The sequence below is a fragment of the Eleutherodactylus coqui genome, chromosome 8, assembly GCF_035609145.1.
Source record: "Eleutherodactylus coqui strain aEleCoq1 chromosome 8, aEleCoq1.hap1, whole genome shotgun sequence".
In the NCBI taxonomy this organism is placed as follows: domain Eukaryota; kingdom Metazoa; phylum Chordata; class Amphibia; order Anura; family Eleutherodactylidae; genus Eleutherodactylus; species Eleutherodactylus coqui.
The window spans coordinates 121,581,315-121,605,157 of NC_089844.1; the positions used below are offsets into that span (position 1 = coordinate 121,581,315).

At 38.8% G+C, this 23,843-nt stretch overlaps 1 protein-coding gene across 1 annotated transcript in view; it reads right to left on the bottom strand.

Annotated features, from left to right (window-relative positions):
• UNCX (UNC homeobox) overlaps positions 1 to 6,267 on the bottom strand; it is a 6,694-nt gene extending 427 nt beyond the window's left edge. Inside the window, exons 1-3 of the mRNA XM_066577502.1 lie at positions 5,921 to 6,267; positions 3,449 to 3,624; positions 1 to 896 (exon numbers count right to left, since the gene is read on the bottom strand). The exon at positions 1 to 896 is cut by the window's left edge and continues 427 nt beyond it. Of these exons, the coding sequence (XP_066433599.1) occupies positions 1 to 896; positions 3,449 to 3,624; positions 5,921 to 6,179 (1,331 nt within the window). The 5' untranslated portion in view covers positions 6,180 to 6,267. The remainder of the gene's footprint in view (positions 897 to 3,448; positions 3,625 to 5,920) is intronic.
• Positions 6,268 to 23,843: the final 17,576 nt, after the last annotated feature.

Here is a 23,843-nt window from a genome sequence, read left to right on the forward strand (position 1 = left end):
GGCTCTGAAAAAGTGTTGTCCTGCGGCTGAGCAGTCCCTGTGTCTCCTGAAGCAGCCTGGGAATGGCAAGGAGGGACCCCTATCTGACCAAGACCTTCTGTTTTGCATATGGGAAGGCTGGCCTGCGTAGAGTTCGTACTGTTCCCGGGGTACAGTTGTGTGTGTTTTGGGGAGGTACTTTGACTTGAGTTGTTATTATTGTGATTGGAGTCTCTTTGGCCCAAGTTCGTACTAGTTTCCTGGGCTGAATTGTTTTTAACAGAAGTCTGTGGCACAATGAAGCCAAGAGGTTGGGTGATAGGGTAAAGTAAAAAGTGACCCTTGCCAATCAAGGTCCTTGGACCAGACAAACTTGGGAAGTCCACACCTGCTTTCCTCTTGGGAGGCGAGTCTGACAGTAAACTTTCCACACTGAATGGGTTCAGCTTTTGGAATGCAGAACCCCTTCCATTTGCACACAAGCCTGAGTTGTGGTTGGCCTCCGTACATGAGTCCTTATCGTTGACCCTGTCTTTTTGTCCTGTGTTTCTTTGGCTTGGGAAAAAGGCTTGCCCTGTTGGGTCACAGCTTTGCTGCGTTTGGTTTCTGGTGTCTGAAAGGGTTGGCTCCATAGAGTTGGAGTCATGAGTCTGGGAGAGGCCACTGTCACTGTCAGAACTTGGGGTGTGAAGGGACATAGATGGGGAGTGCTGGCTTCGAGACTGGTTCCTCAACATCTTCTTCTCCTGCTTCCTCTTCTTTTTCTCCATTTTTTCCAGTTCCTTTCTGGCTATCTCCTCGGGGTCCATAGGCTCTCCACTGCAGGTGGTCGGATGGGAGTTATGGGCCGGTCTTCCAGGCCCTTTCTTGGTGTTTTCTTTCTTTCTCCACTTTGCTCTGCGATTTTGGAACCAAACCTACACCGGATAATGAAAATCAATTAACATTCAGCACTGGCCGAGGGAAGACAATTTACTCTACTGCTTTATATTTACTTATTTATTGCTTTTGATTATATTTTTAGCTAAACTTGTGGAGTACTAATTGTCCTACATTCTCCCAGTGGTGTTAATTGATCCTTCAAATTGGGAACAGTCTCTCATAGAGGAAATTACTTGAAAAACACTATCTATCTATTTATCTATCTCATTACTTTTTCTTACTTTCTCTTTCCTTCTTTCTATCTGTGTATATCTATCTATATTCTATATTGATTTGTCTATCTATTTATTCATCCCACATCTCTTTATCTATTTTTCTTTGTTCTTTTCTTTTCATTTTTCCTTCCTTCCTCTCTCTCTCTCTCTCTCTCTCTCTCTCTCTATCATCTATCTTTGCCCCTTTTCCATAGATACTACATAATTACACTTCATTTATGCACATTATAAACAATTCCTAATTAATATTTCGCAAAAATCACATACCTATTAATTTCTCACCAGTATATACGGTAATATAAAGATCCAATAACTGCACAAATACATCGGTCTATTACTGAACTGGATGGTTTGTTCTGAACGCGAATCTATGATTTTACGATGTGGTTGTGACTTTTACGATCTTTTAAGCGTATAAAAGTGTTGATCCAATTATTCCACCGATGTTAAAATCCAACCGAAACTTATAAAATTCTACACTGATAAGTACAACATTACAAACACGGTGGTAAATGATATCTCACATTTTTATATGAAGGTCTCAAGAACTCTAGCAGTAAAATCAAATGTAAATCCAAAGACAAACTGTAAACTAAATATAGACACATGAAGCATGGTGAGTAGTAGTGTGCAGGAAAAACAATTAAATAAATTCTCAACTAAAAAAATATAAAAACTAAAAAAAAAACTAAACAAAAACTATACACAAACAGAGTGCACTCAGTGGTCTCCGGAATTTAGTAGCATGATATTATTGACTGTGCTTTTATGTGCTGAGCCATAAGTTATCCTAATTTCTACTTCTAGTCTCCCCTCTGTAAATGTAAATAGTCGTCCAATGGTTGTCACTATTAAAACCGTCGATGCAATGGATTTTATTGCATATTATCCAATTTTCACCTTAATTAGCAAGACAAAAAGATTTTCAATTTTTTTTTCTCAAAAGCCGCAAATGTCTTCCAAAAATATAGTGATATAATAATATATGTACAATTGCACATGCTATGTGTATGGGTTTATATATATATTTATATATATGCATATATATTATGTATATACACTGTGTATATAGCCAATGTTTCTAATCTTGGATGCCCTCCCTCCCCTTCCTCTATCCCCCTTCAAAGTTTATTTAGAGCCTCTTGCCTTCCCCCCGTCCTATAAACCTTTTGTGTTAATTCCAGGCGGTAGCTGCCATTGAGAATTACCTCATTATGGAATTAAAGGAGAAAGTGAGGTCCAGGCTTCACTTAACAATCTCAGAACAAATTGGATGAAAAGGTTTGAAACCAGAAGAGGTCAGAAGGGGGAGAGGGTGCATTTTGTAAATATCCCTTGAAACAAAGCTAATGCCTTAATAATACAGCGCTCCACTCTTCTTTATTATAAACTCCACACCTCCAGGGTCTTAATTACACCCTGGCCTCCTGCCTTTTACCTTTAAGCACATTCGCAGGGGGGTCTCTGGTACTGAAACCACTACATAATTCTATGTTTATAGAAACTATAAGCCAAAACTTAACGGAGAGTGATATAATCACTTCACTGAATTCCTGGTAGTTTTAAGATATAGGCGCGTGTATATATATATATATATATATATATATATATATATATATATATATATATATATATATATATATATATATATAGATGTATATATATATATATACACACACATATATATATACACATATATATATGTGTGTGTTTGTGTGTCTTATTATTACGGTTCTCAGTACAGGATACCATACTTGCAGGTCTGTACCGTATGTTGTTATATGGAGTTTTTATGTAAGCATTATTATATTATGATTATTACGAAATTAGGGAATTAGTACAATGAAAACGTTAATAAATAAATAAAAATAATGTATATAAAAATAAGGCAAAATAAAATATCTTCTATAAACATACTTAAAAGAAAATAAACTATTGAACTCTATAAAAGTATCGTTGGTAAATAACTTTTCTATAGAAATATCACCGGTATAGTTTGCAACGATGATTATTTTAATTCCCCTCAGTGTTTTGCCATAAACATGTAGGTATAAATAATTCATTAGATGTAATAATTCAAAGGCAAGACATCTGTACAACATTGTAGATAATATCGCTGAGTTCATTTGAAGCACATTACACAAAGGGGATATGGATATGCAAATAGAGATGCCACAGCTAGGAAAATGCGCCTAATTAAAACGCAATTAAAGCTCCAATTCGGGGCTTATTTAGACTGTGGTGTGACTTTTCTTTTTGTGGGGCAATAGAAATCATTACAGCAAGCAGTGTATGGATATTGCAAGTTTTACCTGAACCCTAGATTCCACCAGGTCCAGCCTCAGTGCCAGGGCTTCTCTCATGAACACATCCGGATAGTGGCTTTCATTAAAGGCTTTCTCCAACTCTTCCAGTTGCCATCCAGTAAAATTGGTCCTGGTTCTCCTCCTTTTGCACCCTGGACTCTCCTTATCTGGGTCACTTGAGTCTATAATAGGACAGATCTATGTCAGCTCATACAACGACACAGTGTTATCATATATTCCAAACACATAACAATGCACAGAATATATTGTATATTGTATCAAATAGTTATTATAGTCTACAAAGATAAATAAAGCAGCACTTTAAAGAGCTGTCTGTCCCACTGATCAAAGCATTTTATGACCTATTCCCACGTTTGGGGAAGTGAATTTGCAAAATAGGAAAAGGGACCCCCTGCTGTGAAATGCCTTTTACATCCCTAGTTGTGTCCCCTTCCCACACATTGTCATCACCCCAGACCCTCTCCTTCCAGAGCTGTCACCTTATGGGACCCCAAGAGGGCGAGAGGGGAGAGAAAATGTTGCAAACTGTGAAGTGCATTTAGTATGTGTTGCCCTTTAAGTGTAAAATTATTGTATGGAACATGATAATACTATATGTATAAAAGTGAAGATGTAAATACATAAACAGTATTATAGACCTTCAGTATCTGAGTTGTTTGGATTGTTTGCATTCAGCTCTGACACATGATGCACACGTGTATGCTGCACCCACAGTCCCAGGCACCCCATAAAACGTCACTTTCCCATTTGTTTGGGTTTTTTCTAGTAGTGGGGTGTGAATGCATGCTGTTAAAAGGCTGAATTGTTAGTGACAGAGAATCCTGGGTATTTTTGCAGCAGCTTTTGATCCTGGGTGTCACCTACTCCTGTGGACATAGGGTTAGGATTAATTCTATAGTAGACCCCCGAGCACTGTTCATTTATATATTGATATCACTTTGTAGTATAGTATGAATACAAACATCGTTATTTCAGGAATATTCGATCTCCTCCTCACTGTGTATTATAACTCCCAATTATTTTAGAGAGAACCAGCGCTGTGCGCTATATGAAGATTTAACCCATAGCACTCAGTGATTTCAGGCTTGACCTAAGGAAGAACCTCCTATTACTGTGCATAACATATATATATATATATATATATATATATATATATATATATATATATATATATATATATATATATATATATAATCAACAGCACCTAATTATTACTAGATCTCCTCTACGGTAATGTGCATTACATGAAGAGATTTAAGTCACATCACCTAGTTATTGTCTACTCTACACTGAGTATTATATGCAAAAGATAAGTAATAACAAGTAGTTATTTCAGGCTTCTTCCCTAGCACTGTGCATTATACATTATTTCAGGCTTGTCCCCTCGGTACTATACATTATATGAAGATATAAAACTAATAACGCTCGACTATTCCAGTCTTGTCTCTCAGCTGTATATATTATATACAGCTACTGTATATTATTTCAGGTTTGTCCTCTTATTACCGTGCATTATATAGATATATATAAGTGATAGCACCAAGTTATTTCAAGCTTGGCCCCCAGCATTCTGCATTATATAGATTATAACAAGTGATAGCACCAAGTTATCCCAAGCTTGGCCCCCAGCATTCTGCATTATACACAGCAATATTATTCCAGACTTGCACTGTGCATTATATATATGTGTGTGTGTGTGATAGCACCGCTTGTTCCCCAGCACTGCATATTATATACAGCTATATTAGTTCCGGTGCATTATACAGATATATAAGTGATGGCACCCACTTATTCTAGGCTTGGGCTCCCAGCGTTGTGCATTATACACTGCTATATAATTCCAGGTTTGTTCCCCGACACTGTGCATTATATACACATATAAGTGATAGCACCGGTTATTACAGGTTTGTCCCCCCAGTAGTGTGCATTATACTGAGAAATAAGTGATAGCACCCACTTATTGTAGGCTTTTACCCCCAGCATTGTGCATTAAACACTGCTATATTTTTCTAGGATTGTCCCCCCGACACTGTGCATTATATAGATATATAAGTGATAGCACCAGTTATTACAGGTTTGTCCCCCAGTACTGTGCATTATACAGCTATATAACTGATATCACCCAGTCAATCCAGGTTTGGCCCCCCCCAGCATTGTGCATTATACAGTTATGTTATTCCAGGCTTGTTTCCCAGTACTGTGCATTATGTACAACTATATTAGTTCAGCTGCATTATACAGATATATAAGTGATAGCACCGGTTATTCCAGACTATTCCCCCAGTACTGTGCATTATAGAGCAATGTAAGTGACAGCGCCCGGTTAGTCCACGCTTATTCCCCAGCACCATGCATTATACAAATCTAGAAGTGCTATTACCAGGCAATTCCAGGCTTGTACCCCCAGCACCTTGCATTCCACATTTGCACTCACTCCCCTTCCAAAGCAGCTCTTACCTGATAACTTGTACTGCTGATTGTCTCCATTCATGCCACATCCAGAGGGGATCAGAGGGGTCGGATTGACAACAGATGCAGAGCAGGACCCATTGAGTAATCCGTCTATAGAGAAGGGCACAGCGGCTGCAGACTGCAGCTGGTGGCTGGCTAACTCATACACATGGTGATGGCCGAGGGGATAAGGGAAGCCTACCATGCCACTCATGGAGCCTCCAAACTGGGCATGAGGATGCTCTAGGAGCCTACTGTCCATCATCTCCCCGGATAGAGCTGCCACAGCTGAAGGGCTGCTGCTGCTGATGGTGGTGGGACCTTAGTAAGCATGCAGTGACCAGTGAGGAGGGGACATGCCACCAGCACAGGATGAGCATTACTTTATCAACATCAAGCTTCCAATAATTAGCTCAGGCTTGGGGAATTTGGGACCAATAAGAAACCTTAATCGGTTGTGACGTCAGAGACGTGGCTTTGCAGGAAACGTTTTCCATATCGATTGCTAATTATACCTGACATCCACCTCAATAAACAATATCAGGGCTGTCACAACAAGACAAGGGGGGCTGAGATAAGAACTACATCACAACAAGGGGGAGGGGGATGCCAGGGATGGAGGAGAACTTAATGCATCTGATTGATACCCAGCTAAATACTCTACACACACATAGACTTGGAGGAAAAGCTTCTCTCCCCTCCCTTCTTCCAAGCACTAATAGATTTCACTTTAAACATTCTCAGGCTTGTTGTAGGGATTTTTCACCAGAAATGCTTCTACTCTCTGAACCTTTAAAGTGATGTTGCTCCAATTACTGAGAGACATTGAGCAGCAAATAGACTGATCTAATAATAGGAGTATTCATCATCCCTTCTTTCCAAAGCTGTCACATTGAATTTAAAACTACAAGCCTCCTCATCTACTCAGAGCACAGGCTCAAGCTTTCTTTTTTTCTTCTTCTTCATTTCTCAATACAGTATTTAAAGATCTTATACATTACAGCTACATGGAGGTCTCACCTATGGATAGACCCTGCATTTAACCCCTTTCCTTCTTCAGGCTTGGCTGAAAAGGAGTTAATCCCATATCTCTTATTAGTTTTCTTCTGATTCACGGGTGACATTGATTTATTTCAATAACTGTGACATTTTTGTCCTCTTTAATGAATGAATATTTATTTATGGGAGTTGTAATGAGAATAAAATGTAATTATTGGTCAAGGGCTATAAAAATAACAATAATAATAGTAACATATTATGGCATTAATAGCTAATAATATAAACAATAATATAATAATGTAGAATTTTAAAAAAACATAATATATAAAAAAAATCTAAAAATAAATAATCAGCAATGTCTAATTATAATAACCTTCATAATAAGCAATAAATAATTATCTATAACAATAGCACCCCAATAGCAGAGGGGGACTGTCACACTTAATTCTTGTACTTCTTTTAGGCCACTTTTAGACAAGCGTATTTTAACTCCATATTTGGTGGGTGTTTTGCGAACCTTAATACCAAGCTTATGTAACTCTATGTATCTATTCACCTGGCCGTATTTTAAAAACGCAGCATGACCTGCATTTTTGCCTCCATATGTGTATTTTTTCAATAGTGGGTAAATACAGATCAGTATTTGCCCAGTAAAAAATAAAATATACATAGGCAAATACTTATGAAATAATGATGTCATACAGTTATAATGTCATCTGTAACATATCCATAATACGGATCTGTAATATGGACATGTTACAATACGCTCATCTGAAAGCAGCCTTAAAAACAAAGAAAGTCACAGAAGTGTAAATATTTCAATTACACAGGATGAGAGGTCTGCATTCTTCTTTTTTTTTAGGTTGAGCCTAAAATATACCCCACTGTTCAGTGTATCCAAGGAGATGAGTATATTGCTAGGCTTAAATATTCCAGCAGATCTCCCCTTATCACTAGATAACCAGAAAATACATGACCCAGAAGTGGATAGGGAGATAAGAGACACAGGAATAATACACATGATAAATAATATATTAGAACTTTACTTTTTTCCCATAATATCCTGAAAGGTGCAGATTTGATTTTATATCTGTTTTAAAATGCAAAATGATTTATGTTTAGGTCAAAAAAGAGAAAAAAGTGTGAGTGTGTAATATTGTATTGTTATACTATAGCTTACAGTGTGTGCTTTAAAGATTACATACTATATATAGTATATATGTGTATGTATATATTATGCTATATACTATACTATCTATTACATCACAGATATGCTTTATACATTCCATACTATATATGTGTAGATATAGATTTATAATGCTATATATCACATTACAGGTACACATAGACTTACACTTATTATATCCTACATTAAACACACCACACATATACTTTATGTATAATTGTATATAGCCTAACTAATGTATTGTTCCTTACATTATGCATACGTTAGACATAAGCTGGTCTATAACATATACAACAGTCTAACTTATACAGACATTACACACACATATAAAAGTATATAAAGTGTGACCTGGACTTTACAACATGATCTTTCCACTTTGTTTGGAGATGTTTCTAAACACATAAAGTGCTGTTTTTCAATAGGGTTTCGTGTTTTTGTAACAGTATCAATAAAATCTTATAGTTTTATTATTCTTTTTAGGCTTTTGAGCATTGGTGTGTTGTTACATACCATTCTTATTATTAGTAATAGATTTTATTATGATACTATTATAAGTCTCCGGGTGTTTGATACATACTAGATGATTACCATTAATATTCTTACTATTATTTATACAGAGTTTTTGGGACATTATTAATAGTAAAATATGGACGATAATAATAGATTGTGGCCTATCGCTGGATACTTTGGAGTGATTCTACATTTTTTATTGTTATTTTAGGACTAATTTTGGTACATAGTTATGTCATGGCTGTTATGAATATTAATAAAAAAAATAATACATTGTGGCCTGTAGGACTATCCCTGGTGGGGATGATGTATATATGATTATTAATGTTACTTTTTATAATTATTACTATATCATACTATGTTGATTATAGGACATTACAAGGAAGTAATGTTCTCAGTATTATATTCAGACCTGCAAGTTGAGTCTTTGGGGTGTTGATCTATTCTAGAATTTATCAGCATTGTGTAGTAAAAAGTAGAGATAAGAAACCAGTGTTGGTATTAATTTTCAGGTCAGGGGCCAAGGGCTTCACTTTTCTCCATAATTTAATTTCTTTCTCAATAAATACTAAATGTAAACTGTGTCCTCTGCACCACATTTTGCCTGTAGCAATAAACGCCTCATTTTCTGTTGGATTTTCAGGAGAGGAATGCAAGGGAAACGTGTTTCTGAATACAGAATGGTAATCAAGTCCCAGAGAAGAAAAGGGACTTTCTCTCTCAATCTCTCTCTCTTTATAATAAAGAATTAATTCGACTTTATTTATCCCATTTTCTAGAGCTGACAGAATGTTAATTTGAGTTGAAATTTCTCTCGCCTCTCACTCCATGACCCCTTGCACCCAGATTGGCGTGTTGTAATAACCTGAATCTTTCAACAGAAGCCTCGATAATTGTTACCTTATTAGCATGCAAATTGTTTAATTAATATTATTATGAAGAAGCATATAATCCGTCCCTCACTTGACCTCAAGTCCACATAGCAACTGCCTTTGTGAATTTCAATGTGTAAATGTTTTAAATCGACTCTGTTTGAATGTAGCAAGAAGCTTTAAAAATAAGATCTCTTAAAGAGTGTGAGAGCTGCCTTGAAAGGAGGCCTTGGCTTTGATGCATCTACAAGCTCTCATATCTCTTTCTAGGCCTTTCAATCTAAACACAAGTCATGCAAGTCGTTTTATTCTTTTTATTATTATTTTTTTTTTGAACATCAAAATTTAATAATTGCCTCCTTGTCAATTGGTTTCTTTAAATGCAACCCCCTTGAATCCTGAGTGCTGTTCCAAGCAAACAGAACTCACAGCAGCTCAGTGAAAAGCAGCCCTTGACATCAAGTCCTGAGAGACACTGCATTTAAATCCCTTTTTCTGCAGCCGAGTGACATTGTCAGATGCTGCCTTTAATTAACTTGATAATAAGACGTACAAGACTCAGATTCAGGAAGCCTGTGCGAGGCGGATTCTTTCTACTTTTATAGCAATCTGCTTGTTTTATCTCCCATACAGATTCTTCATGGTTTGTAGCAGTGCTAGCTGAGTCCCATATAGATGTAGAAAGGACAAACTTACAGCTAGATGGGTTCTAGACCCTTATGCAAAATCTGTAACAAGACCCCCCAGCTCATTTATGGTATTGGAACATTTGTTCCCCTTAAGCTCAACAGCGCCACCTATAGTTACACCCCTAGGTTGCTAAGTCTCATATAGACATACAGTGATGTTGATACTAGCTGGAGATACAGATGTAGCTGAGATGAGTTTGTTAGACATAGTAGAGCTGAGTTTGTCATTGGGCAGTAGGGAAATCAGGATGGGATTGGATAGGGCTGAGGGTAAAACTGCTGCATTATGTCAATTTACATGGGCGATGCGAGTTGTGCCTGAGATTTTTAGGCGTAACGTGCATCACAGCACATGGATGCCCATGCAAAGGTTCAGGACTCTGCACATTATATGCCCTATTATAGTGTGAGACTCGCACAAAAATAGGACATCCTGCGATTTTTCAAAGTGGACCATTAGTCCAAGTGAAAAATTGCTTGTGTACATGAACCCATTCAAATGAATTGGTTCTTTATTCGTGTGAATTTCGTCCATATCGCATCGGACGGAACTCGCACAAGTTTTTTGCCCGTGTGAATACAGCCTGATAGAGTGAAACAAATGATGTAATTATAAAGAGTTAATTGTTATCAGTTTACTTACATCCAAATCCTTTATGAATGTATATGGCTTGGTACTTCCAATTTGCCATTTAGTCTTCCATTAGCAACATATGTACTTCAGTAATGGCAGAACTAAAGTAGTTGTCCTAGTTACAATTTTGTAATAATAGTGGTTGTCCTACACATCCTAGGTTCTGAAACTGTGGTATGTGTATCTTCGGGGTTAGGCTGGAATCCCATATATCAGTTGATACTGGACAGTTGTTTTATGCTGGAGCTGGACACAACTGATGTCATTTCGGTCCTCTTTCTGCACAGGTTGAGCATCCATAGCTAGACATAGCCAGAAAAAAAATGCTGTATGCAACATTTTCTGCTGACCTTGGGAGGCATTCAACATCAAAAATGATGCCCTGGATGCCATGAATAATCCTATAGAAAACTATGGAATCAGTTCTAGAATCAGTTCCCCTCCGCCGGTTCACTACAATCTTGGAGAGAAAAAAAGCCAGATGACTGATATATGAAAACCCAGCATACAATCCATACATGCAACAGTATCCTACCAAAAGTTATTGGACACCTGAGCAAGAATCAAAAATAGTATTTATTTCCATATGATAATACTTAGTGGGGCTCCTTTGGCTCTAATGACATCTGATACTCTCCATGGCATACTTTCTACTAACGTCTGATACAGTTCAGCTGGTATTTCCCTCCATTCAACATGTAAATGTGTGACAAGTTCTCAAAGAGGATGGACACTGTTCATATTTCCTCACTCAACATTCCAGTTTGTCACAGAGATGTTCAATAGGGTTCAGGTCGGGACTCTGTGCAACCGATCCAAACATGGAACATTCATACCCTTAAACCAACATAAACATGTTCGATTTGTGACAAGGCGCGTTGTGTTATTGAAAGTATAGCTTACTATTTCCAAATTATTGCCACACTGTCTGCACATTACTGTCTAAAGTGTCAGGGTACACCTCCGTGTTCATGGATCTTGTCACTAAAACCAACGGACCGAGACCATGCCACATAACACATCCGTAGAGCATAACAGAACCTCCGCCATAATTAACTGTTGGCACGACACACTTAGGCAAAAGACGTTCACCAGGCTCCTCCACACCCAGGTATGTCTGTCTGATTTGAATATGGAGTAGCGTGATTTGTCACTCTGTCGTCTGTTCTTCCATTGCTCAACTGTCTAATGATGTAGATGGGCTGATGCATTGCACTTCGGGATGGATGACTTGTGTTCAGTGGCATAACCCAAATATACAATACCAAGAAGTTCCTGTCAAAAACTATGGCTGACACCTCCAAGTGTCTGCATCCTACCCTTCATGGTTTAGAACATGTGACATGCTAATAGTCCAGTCCATTCTACTGTTAGGGGTGTCCAAGTAGTTTTGGTAGGATAGTGTATGTCTTTAATAGGTATTTGTACTGTCCTAATGCTCGATTTGCAATATACAGCACTAAAAATCCCCATAACATTGGAGGTTACAATAATGTAATTTGTATTGATTAGAGGGTACTTAGCTTAAAAACACGGAGAAACATACATGACGGCCCTGATACTAGCAATATTTGAGAATCTGAGAATGTTAGTCATGATGCCACATAGATATCCCTCCTATATATATGCAGTAACAACAGGCTTGACAGTTAGTAGGAAGTTCCCCAGGTCTCATACACAGAGTCTAAGAATGATAGTTTTACCTATGCAAGCATGGATCATAAGTGAAACAGTAAAAATAGCTATAGAGTTAATAAGAAAAGCTTTCCCTCTGACTCTTTACCCTCTATTCTGATTCCTAAGATAAAGAGGTAAATTTGAAGAATAGGGCTACTTTCTACCGAAAACAGTGCCACACCTGCCTACAGGTTGTGTGTGGGATTACAGTTGAGCCCCATTCATTTCAATGGAGCTGAGCTGCAATGCCAGTCACAAGCCATAGAAAGTTGGAGCACTGTTTTTGGAAGAATGTAGGCCTGAGTTTATAATCCTGAATGACCCCTTTAAATGCTAAGGAAATAAAAAAGATCAAAAACTTAGATGTAGATTTGTACTCTGTCACCCCTTGCTGGGTTATGATCTTTAAGCTTTGCATATGGCTCGCTCTCGACTGGTTGTCTGGTTGTCACTTTTCAGCTATTGAATTGCTGACCTGACAAACTACATCTCTACTACACCAGTACTAACTATATGTAAGGTGGATTTTCATGCCTCCCTCTACTTGCCTTTACATTTTGAGGAATATTGAGGAATATTTATCAATGCGACTGTGACAGTTTTTGGAGTAATTGCATTGAAAAGAATAGAATTTATGCTGATTGCCTTAATAATCAAGAACCTGACACTTTTTCTGGAACCTATCATACTTTCTCCTTCCATAAAGGTGTCGGTGAGCACACCAGGTACAACTGGTCTTAGCTTTAGAGTTGCACCAAATTCCATAACACAATTACTTTCTTGAGCAACATGGAGTATGCTATACTATTGAAAATACATCCCATCGCCCTCTCCTCACACCCTCTCCAACTTTGTACTGTTGAAATATATTTATTTCTATAACATTTACCGCTCCAGTACAAGAGGCAATGGCCATCTTTATCTTTCTTTTTATGGGCTATTGCAAGGCGGCTGCTCAAGTTTGTTAGATTTATTGCCAGTTTGATGCATGCATTGGCTATTTGCATACTTACCAGCATATGAATGCCAAATTAAGAGGTATTTGTAAGGAATACCCTCCAAATGGACTAGAATTCCCCTCTCCAAAATGTGCCAGAATGCCAATATTTAAGCAGATTATCCCAAACTCCACGATTCTTGTGATCTAGTTTTTAAACAGTACCATCAAAATCGGGACTATTGGCAAGTATGCATTCCTAAGGGCTCGTTCACACTGCCATTTAGCTTTCTGTTCTTCTGTTCCATCATGGGAATAGAAAAATGAAGAGCAGTACCTGTCCTCTGATGGAACCGAACGGTGCTGAACAGACCCCACAGAGTATAATGTGGTCCATTTGGCTTCTGTACTGCCTTCCAGCATTTTTCCAAATTAAATAGGGCAGCTATTTCATCCAGGATTTTAGGTTGGGTCTGCACTGGGGGTCCAGAATGGAGCCAGTGGCACAGATGTGAACAAGGCCTGAGGACGGCTAAAGCAGCATTCCTCAACTCTAGCCCAGAAGTAACTCCAAGAGGTCATTTTTGAGGATATCCCATAGGCAGCAAGGGTTGTTTCACAACTCTAGTCCTTAAATGTGAGGAAACGTGAGGTCTGGGGAGCTGCTTGTTATACTTATCAACAGGTTCCCTGTTCTAGTGCTGTGCCTCCAAGAATTTGGAGCACACACACAAAGTGACTGTTTTCACAAGGCCATGCGCGGATTCTCTCCCATGGAGATGAACGGGAGAGTGCATGCACATAGCCTTGAGATAACAGTCAATGTGTGGGTGGCACAGTGCTGGAATGGGTAACCAAAGCTTCCTGTATCTTCTGTTTCCTCACCTTTGAACCCCATAATGTAGTTTATGGGGCTCAAAAGTGATGACAGAGGACCTTTAAGCAATTTTAGGATATCCCATAGACAGAACACCTGGTGCAGTTCCTGATGCACTGACAACAATTACATCACCTGTACAATATTAAGGCTATCATGAAAATATGACCCTTGGGAGACTTGTGGAGGTCAGTTAGACAAATGTGATGAACCGACAAGACTTTAGGGTTTGAAGATATGTAGAAGATATGTCTCACCAGGAACCCTCTAACCTCCCAGTTCATAACCCAGTTCATATTAACCAATTTGCATCACTACACATATAGCATGTGTCCTAACAAACATTAACACCAAACTGACCAAACTCAGTTGAATCCTAGTTTTTATCCCTGTTCATAAATGCGTAGATGACAAGCTCCTATTGTTAGAAGGCTATAGTCACCACCACTAACTCAGTAGCGTCTCAGCCAATTTGCGCGTGTGCTATTGATCGGCTATAATAAATACAATGTAATTTCATTAAAAGTAGATTAAAAAGCTACAGTGCCATGTAATCCATTCCTCAGGCCTGTGTTTCCTCCATGGTGTAATGAAAGAGGAGGGGGGTATGGAAGTTTGTATATGGAGACATCAATTATCTAATGAAGGTAGCATTTCTAGACAGCCTTTGGGAGAGTCTGGTTGGGCTGACAATCATGTTACTTGCCAAAACACTGACACTACTGTGATATACAGTGCCAATAAAAGGACGGGTATCCTACTGAATATAATTATACAGATTTTGGATCACAAACACTCAATTAGTTGACATGTAAGATATATTTTTCCACTAGGTTGAACATTTAGCTCTAACTGAGTTTGTCAGGGGTTACGTCATGGTTTAGTTTATTCATACTATTGGTAGTAATTATATTGTTACATATGAATACCCATGTGATACATAAAAGAAAGACCTAGAAAGTAAAATGTATAGAATTATAATTTCTGGAGGTTTTCAGAACTAGAGATGCATGAGAAAAAATAGTAATTATTGGGGTGTGTGGGGGAGGAGGGGGTGGGTAAATTTTGTAATCTTCCTGTCCCTAGTCCCACTTAAAACATAGCTAATACCTAGTTGGGCTCTGCTTGCTATGAATTAGCTACTTACAGGGAACAATAGAGGTTGCATTAAACTGCCTATTGAATTTGGGTGTAAAAGCTAAGATGACCATAAACACTAGATTAGTGTTTCCAAAACTCCAGGTTTTTAGAATATTCAGAGTATTGCACAGGTGATGTAATTATTGTCAGTGCCTCAGACATTGCCACAGGTGTTCTCTCTATGGGATATCCTCAAATCATGACCTGTTAGGGATTTATGAGGACTGGAGTTTGGGAAACACTGCACTAGATGAATGTTGATGAATACAACGATTCAGGCAAAACCAGAGAACCATCTAATGTGTATGTGGCTTCTTGGCATTTCCCAATAGCCGTTGTCAGGGAAAAGAAGGGTTGGGCATGTTGAATTTCAATATGCCTGATCATTTATACTCAAGGGTGGTGTGTGGAAGTTGTTTATTCCCCTTTCCCTGTTGGGAGCACATTGCCCACCTGCTTGAGTCAAGTGTGCACTTGTATAGGAAATGGGGAGGATTAGTTTTTCCTCACCTGACTGGTATCGAAGGTGCATATCCACCATAATGATCTGATCACATCTGTGCTAATTTTTCCCAGTGAAATGATAAACTCCTTAGTGGAACCTGAAAGGCCCCATTTTAAGTCCATGGGGTATGTCAAGCGCCATTGGTGTCTGTCATGTGGCAGATCCAGCATTGCATCCTGGCTTCTGTTATAAATGGATTCCTGAGTTGGACCAGATGACCCTCGAGGTCCCTTCCAACTCTACCACTCTATGATTCTATGACCTGAGGCATGAATTCTATAGATTCTAGAATATCACTGTCTGTAGTAAAACAGTATAGTAGAAACTTGCTGAGCATAGCTTAACATCAAGGACGATTTCCAATTCAAAAGTCAGGAAAAGCCAATAAATAGGTTGCTTCATCATAGACACTTGATCGCTCTAAAATCAGCTCCCTAAAATCCTGGCAAAATCAGCTGATGTGACCAGTGTTCCATTTTTTCCTGCAGCGGCCACTACAGGAGATATGTGGTATTGCACACGTCCATTCACATTAATGGGACTGAAGAGCGAAAGCAGATCCTCCACAATGCCTCCCTGCTTTGGTTCATAGAGGGGTGCTCTGAGCAGTGGACCCCCTCTATGCCCTAATAGACGATAAGAAAAAGGGTTATCAGAAGAATCATATTAGAAGTATTGTATTAGTTATCACCCAGCCTTCTCCAGAATGGATATATCTTGAAAATGTCTTAACAGAATGCTTCCTATAACTTGACATAAGATGATGAGTAACTTTATTTTAAGAGTCCTGGTAACCATTTACTAGTAGTCTCCCATATTTGACACAACTCTCTTGCATGAATAATGCTCCTTGTGTTCTTCATGCCTTATTGTCCTATTTTCTTTACTTTGGAATCCTCCATTATTTGCTCCCCCCACCTTTTAATATGTATATATGTGTATAATATTTTTCTTCCACCAGCAAAGAAATTAAACTGATTACCAATTCAAATCTGTCTTCTCCTCCACTCGGAAGGTGTTTCAGAATGAAACAGGGGTTATCTTAAGATTTGGTTACATTTTCTCACTCATTGTGTTAAATTACTAAATTGAAGTTTTATAATAAGGAATAAGCCAAATTGCAAACCTCCTTTTGCTTCTCTCTCTCTCTTTCTCCCCTCCCTCCCACCCATCAAATCTAACTGTGATTAACAGAAAGCAGGCACTGGAAATGCAAATGAATTTGCACAAAGACTTCTCACAAATTGGCGTCACCATTTCTCAAATTATATCATTACTATATTTTGAAAATGTTAATCTGTTGAGCGGATTTCCCTAGGGAGGTTACTAAATTAGTTCTATTCCAAGCGGCTTTCTGCACAGGCAGAGAAGCGACAAGCACCTCTGATTTGCTGATTACAATTAGACTACCGATTTAGGCTCCTTCAAGCATTGATAATTTTAGGCATATTAAGCACGTTTTAGCAAAGGTGATAAGTCAGTTTTAATTGAAATGAAATTATTATTCTGATGGAACTTTGCTTATTATTATTAAAAACCTGCACTCATTTTAAATTCCGTTTTTTTTTACTAATGCAAGGAGAGAAAGAGAGAGAGGGGGGGAAAAAAGATTTTTTCAAGGGCATCAGGGTGTCAGGTTTGAAAGAGGTAATTTAAAACGAATTACTTTTTTTCTTTCTATCAGAAATGAAGTGAATTAAAACTTCAAATCAATCACTTCATGACTTTCCTCAGCTTCGTCTCCCCCCTCCCCCCACCCCTCCTTCTTACCAGGCCCTGACAGAATTACAATTATAGATAATTATGTGATGGGGAAGTTTTAATTGTCCGGATTAAGAGGGATACAGATTTTTTTTCTGCCTCGGATCAAAAGGGAGTTTTGAAAAAGTAGTTTACACTTAATATCATATCAAAAGGTTCCCTGATATTGAAAAAAACATCAACAAAAATCTGTTTCCCGGTTAATTTGAATCACATTTTAGTTTAGCTGCGGATCAAATCACCTCCAACAATTAATTTAGATTTAATTCTGTAATTATCAGCAAATCGAGTAATGTGCAAGTTAATTTAGATAGTTAAAAATTAACTTGCATGAAGTTAATTGAGTAATTAAAACCCTCAACTGCCGCCTATTAATTTGCTAATTAAAAATAAATTTGATTTTGTGTAATTTAAAGTAATATTGACATCAGTGTTGGATGGGCGATTTTATTAGTTTATCTAGATAGTGAGAGACACCTGCTTGTAGCATATCAGCAGGGATAAGAGTCCTGGGCCATAGGGGAATAGTGTTTCTTGGGATTTCAGACAATTCTTAAGACTACAATGAGTTTTCTTTACTATTTAGCATTTATCAGAATAGATTATTTGATTTTCCAGTTTCCTGAACGATATTAAGGGATCCTAAATGGCAGACTCAGAAGTCACTATTCAGGGACATAACAAATATCCTGTGAACTGTATTATGTGAATATCCAATGCTTTGTGTTCTGCAGTTGGCCTTGTAATAGATATGACTATTAGTAATTTATCTTCCCATTGTGACCCATCATGTGGTACTAAATGTAAATGGTAAGTTCAAAGCTTTAAAAGGGTTAAGTGAATGGAATAAGTTGCAGTAGCAGGCAGAACCACTTGTAGAGGCTGTTCATGTGCTGACCTGCACAGATCCCGATGTCAGACCTCCACCAATCCAAAACTGATAGCTACAGATGAGCTAGCATACTCAGTAAGGCGATATACTCGAGAGAGCATTGCCTTTTTCGAGTACCTGCTGGCTCGTCCCAGAAGATTCGGGGGGGCCGCGGGGTCGGGGGCGGCACGGGGCAGCAAAGGAGGAGCGGAGAGGAGAGTGAGAGAGATCCCTCTCTCTCTCTCTCTCTCCCTCCTAATCCCCTTTGCAACCGCCCGCTCACCCCCGCGCCCCCCCCCCTGAATCAGTGATAGCCTTTCCTAAGGACCACTTTAACCACAGCATCTAAAGTTAGTGATGTAGCTATTACTAATTGATAAAAGATAATTTGCTCTCTTCATACCAGATGGTGTCTAATTTAAATGGATGACCATGACTAATAAAGGATATTCTATTATCTCCTGTACATCTTACTCATGCACCTTTCTTTCCTCTACCCATTTTATATACTCCATTCTCTCTTCCAACTCTTTTTTGACCGCCTCTTCCTATTTAACCCGCTTTCACTCTCCCATTCCCTTCTTTTTATCTTTCTCTTCTTTCTTATTTGCTTCCTTCCTTATTTCCATTCTTAATTCAATCTTCTATTGCCTCCATTCCTTCCTCTTTTCCTCCCTTTTTCCTAGTTTTCTCTGACCTCCTTTTCTCATTCTACCATTCTTCTAGCTGTAACTCTCTCCTTCATATGTTTCTTCTTCGTTCACTCGTTCCTTCTTTCTTTCCATCGTTTTCCTCTAATCTCTTTTTTTCTCTTTCTACCTTTTATCATTCCCTCTTTCTCTTCCTTAACACTTTTTCTCTGCTCATTCTTCTTCTCTCTACCACCCTATCATTCTCCCTGTCATTATCACTCCTTTACTTCCAATTTGTTCTTTCTTTTTCTCCACCGCTCTATCTCCTGCCTCTCTTTTTCTCTCTTCCTTTTTCCACTATCTTCTCTCTTTAACTCCCCCACATCCATTTCTTTCTCATTGTATACAGAACCAGTCAAAAGTTTGGACACACCTTTTAATTCCGTGTTTTTTCTTGTTTTTCCTTATATTCTATGTTGTAGATTTATATGGAAGACATGAAAACAAAAAAGGAACACATATGGAATTAATTAGGAAATAGAGATGAGCGAACGTACTCGGTAAGGCCGATTTCGCAATCGAGCACCGCGATTTTTGAGTACTTCACTACTCGGGTGAAAAGTACTCGGGTGCGCTGTGGGGCGGCGTGGTGGAGCGGGGGGTAGCAGCGCGGAACAGGTGGGAGCTCTCTCTCTCTCCCTCTCCCCCCCACTCCCCTCTGCAACCCCCCGCTCACCCACAGCGCCTCCGAGTACTTTTCACCCGAGTAGTGAAGTACTCGAAAATCGCGGTGCTCGATTGCGAAATTGGCCTTACCGAGTATGTTCGCTCATCTCTAGTAGGAAACTTAAAAATAGTTAAATAAACCAGAATATGTTTTTTATTTTAAATTCTTAAAAGTAGCCTCCTTTTGCTTTGATGACAGCTTTGTCAACTTTTGACATTCTCTCAATCAGTTTTATGATTTTCCAACAGTCTTGAAGGAGTTCCCAGAGGTGCTGAACACATGTTGGCTACTTTTCCTTCACTTTAAGATCCAACTCATCCCAAACCATCTCAATTGGGCTTAGGTCGGGTGGTTGGTGGTTGTGTGGAGGCTATGTCATCTGATGTAGCATTCCATCACTCTTCCTTTTGGCCAGATAGCCCTTACATAGCCTGGAGGTGTGTTTGAGATCATTGTCCTGTTGCAAAGTGAAAACCAGATGGCAGGGGCGTAACTATAGAGGGTGCAGGGGATGCAGTTGCTCCCAAGCCCAGGAGCCTTAGGGGGCCCATAAGGCCTCTCTTCTCCATATAGGGAACCCAGTACTATAAGTCATGCATTATAGTTGGGGGCCCTGTTACAAGTTTTGAATCGGGGCCCGGGAGCTTCAACTTACGCCTCTGCCAGATGGGATGGCATGTCACTGAATGCTGTGGTAGCTATGCTGGTTAAGTGTGCCTTGAATTTTGAATAAACCATAAACAATGTCTCCTGCAAAAGCATCCCCACACCATCACAACTCCTCCTCCATGCTTCTACCCACACCTTTTTTGTGTCTCACAAAGATATGGCAGTTGGAATTAAAAAAATCTCACATTTTGACTTATCAGAACCAAAGTATACTTTTCCACTAATCTAATGACCAATCCTCATGTTTCTTGGTCCAAATCATTCTGTTCTTGTTGATGCTCCTAAGCAGTAGCTTCTTTGCAGCAATTAGATCATAAAGGCCTGACTATTGCAGTTGATGTTAAGAGGTATCCGGTATTTGATCTCTTTGAAGCATCTATGTGGACTCTAATCTGAGGTGTTATTAGTTTGCGGTTTCTGAGACTGGTAACTCTAATGAATTTATGCTCCATAGCAGAGGTAACTCTTGGTCTTCTTTTCCGAGGGTAGTCTTCATAAGAGCCAATTTTAGCATAGTGTTTGATGGTTTTCATGACTGCACTTCATGGTATCTTCAAAGTTCTTGCAACTTTCCAGATTGACTGACCCTAATGTCTTAAACAAAATGATGGACTGTCATTTATCTTTACTTAGTTAAGTGGTTCTTGCCATAACGTGGATCAGAACAGTAGTTGAATTGGGATAAACACTGTATGGAACTGTTTACCACTCCTACTTCTGCACAACAGAACTGATGGACTCAAACACATTAAGAAGACAGGAAATTCCACTAATTAACTCTTGAAAATGCATACGTGATAATTGAAAACCATTCCGGGTGACTACCTCATGAAGCTGAATGAGATAATGCCAAGAGTTGGTAAAGCTGTTGTCAAAGTAAAAGGGGGCTGCTTTGAAGAATCTACAGTATAAAACATATTCTGGTTTAATTAACACTTTTTTGTTTACTACTTAATTCCATTTGAGTTCCTTCATAGTTTTCATGGCTGCAATATGAATCTACAATATAGAATATTAAAAAACAAGAAAAACTATGGAATTAAAAAGTGTGTCCAAACTTTTGACTGGTACTGTATATAGATATATATTTAAAACAAACAGAAGGATAGAAAAATCTAAGACCAGGAGCACAGAACCGCAGTTATTTCAGGATGCCAACATCAGGGTCTCTACATCAGTTTTGATACCTGCCTTAATTAACTGGATTAAACTGCAAGGGTGCACAGGGACTTGGCAGTCACCCGCAGGAATAGTCAGAGAGAATAAAAAGTTGCGAGAAAAATGTGACAACTTTTTTCCAACTTTTACTGACAGAACTCTAAAACAGCATAAATCGTCCAACACTATAAGGAGTCCAAGGCCGGCTCTGGCGCCTTGGGGACAGTCTTTCAATGCTAGTATTACTCAACCACTTACAGTCACTTAGTGGAAACAAAGTTCGATGAAATGTTCTTTTACAGCAGGAAAGGCACAATAATTGTTCCACAGGTTGTACAGTACACTGGTCCTCAAGGTGATGGCTTGAATACAATTCTTTATCATCTGCTCTTCCAAGTTTTTTGGTGCCCGGGTCAGTGGTCTCCTTCTGTTCCCACTATCTCAGAGTCATTGCCTGCAGTTCCGGCCAGAGAAGTGACAAAGATGGTCTGTCGGTGCAACAAATTTAGCCCCGCTGTCACGGGTGATGGGATGTGACACAGGTTGCAGAATACGATGCAGGCTATGGAGTTACAAAAAAGTAAACTTTTTATTTTGAAAAAAAAAAACTGAAAGAAAACAGTATTATGCAGTTTGGCATGCTGTTTATGAAAGAATGGAATTTTTAAGGCACCATTGAGTAATATTGACTACGACTAAGGCCTATAACCGTTATGCTAGGTGTACTAGGAAATAAAAATATTTTCCACTTCGTATCAGATAATTACAATGTTAGCAACACACAGGAGCAGTAAGGCAGTTTAAACTCCACCAGAGTCTGTTAGAACAGTAAGTGCAACTTTACAGTTTGTAACTAACCAGAATACTCTCTGCAGCCTGTGGAATACTGAAAAGTTTTGCAAAAACTCTAGTGCCAGTGTCCATAAGTTCCCGGCATGATCCCGGTAGAATCCCAGACAAACTTTGCAGTTAACTATTGTCTCTCAATTACAATGTCCCCAAAATACAGTGCTCATTTTGCTACTAAGCTCTGAAAGATACTAGCATGCACACTGTTCAGCTTTTAATGAGGTGGGCCTCACTTACAACCCCATGCTGATGAAATCCTCGAGGCCCTCCTGTGTAGCTTCATCTCTGGGCTCTGTAGCACTGTTCCGAATTCTCTATCTCTCACTGTTCTGCAGATCATTGCTCCCTGCAAAAGCCTCTGTAGTAGCTTCTCCACAGCATTAGGCAGTTGCTGTATCTGAGTCCTGAGAACCACAATTTTCTCCCAGCAGTTCCTGCTATTGCTCTATGCTCCCGGGCTGCATCTTTTCCTGTACAGCCAGCCATCTCTTCTGAAGACTATTGCACCCCCAGAGGAACACAGTTGCAAACACTGTGAAGCTAAACTGGAACCACCAAAGAAGGAGCATAGGACCTTTTTTATACCTCTCTAGAGGAACCCAGTATGGCATTGAAAAAACGTGCAGTTTTTAATAACATGTAACATGTTTGCTTGTATACCTGAATCATGTTTAAGGCTTTTTAAAGGTCATTTATCACTTATACACTATCATATCAAAAGTAATTAGACACCTGAGCAAGAATCAAAAATAGAATTTATTTCCATATGTCAATACTTAGTGGGGCTCCTTTGGCCATAATGACATTGGATGCTCTCTGTGGTATACTTTCTACAAATGTCTGATATACTTCAGCTGGTATTTCCCTCCAATCATCCATTAAAGAAGACGGATGCTGTTCATATTTCCTCACCCGACATTCCAATCTATCACAAAGATGTTCAGTAGGGCTCAGATAAAGATTCTGCAGACCAGTCCAATCATGGAACATCTATATCCTCAAACCAATGTAAAAAAGCGTTGCATTTGTAACATGGCGCCTTGTCTTGTAGAAAGTATGGCTGACCATTCCCAGAGTATTACCATATTGTTGGCAGTACATTATTGTGTAGAATGTTAGGATACACCTACGGGTTCATAGGTCTTGTCACTACAAGAAGATCATTGCTAGCGGCCATACTTACTGATATACTGATTCAAAATATAAGGGCAGGTGTAGAACCACATCCCTCAGTAA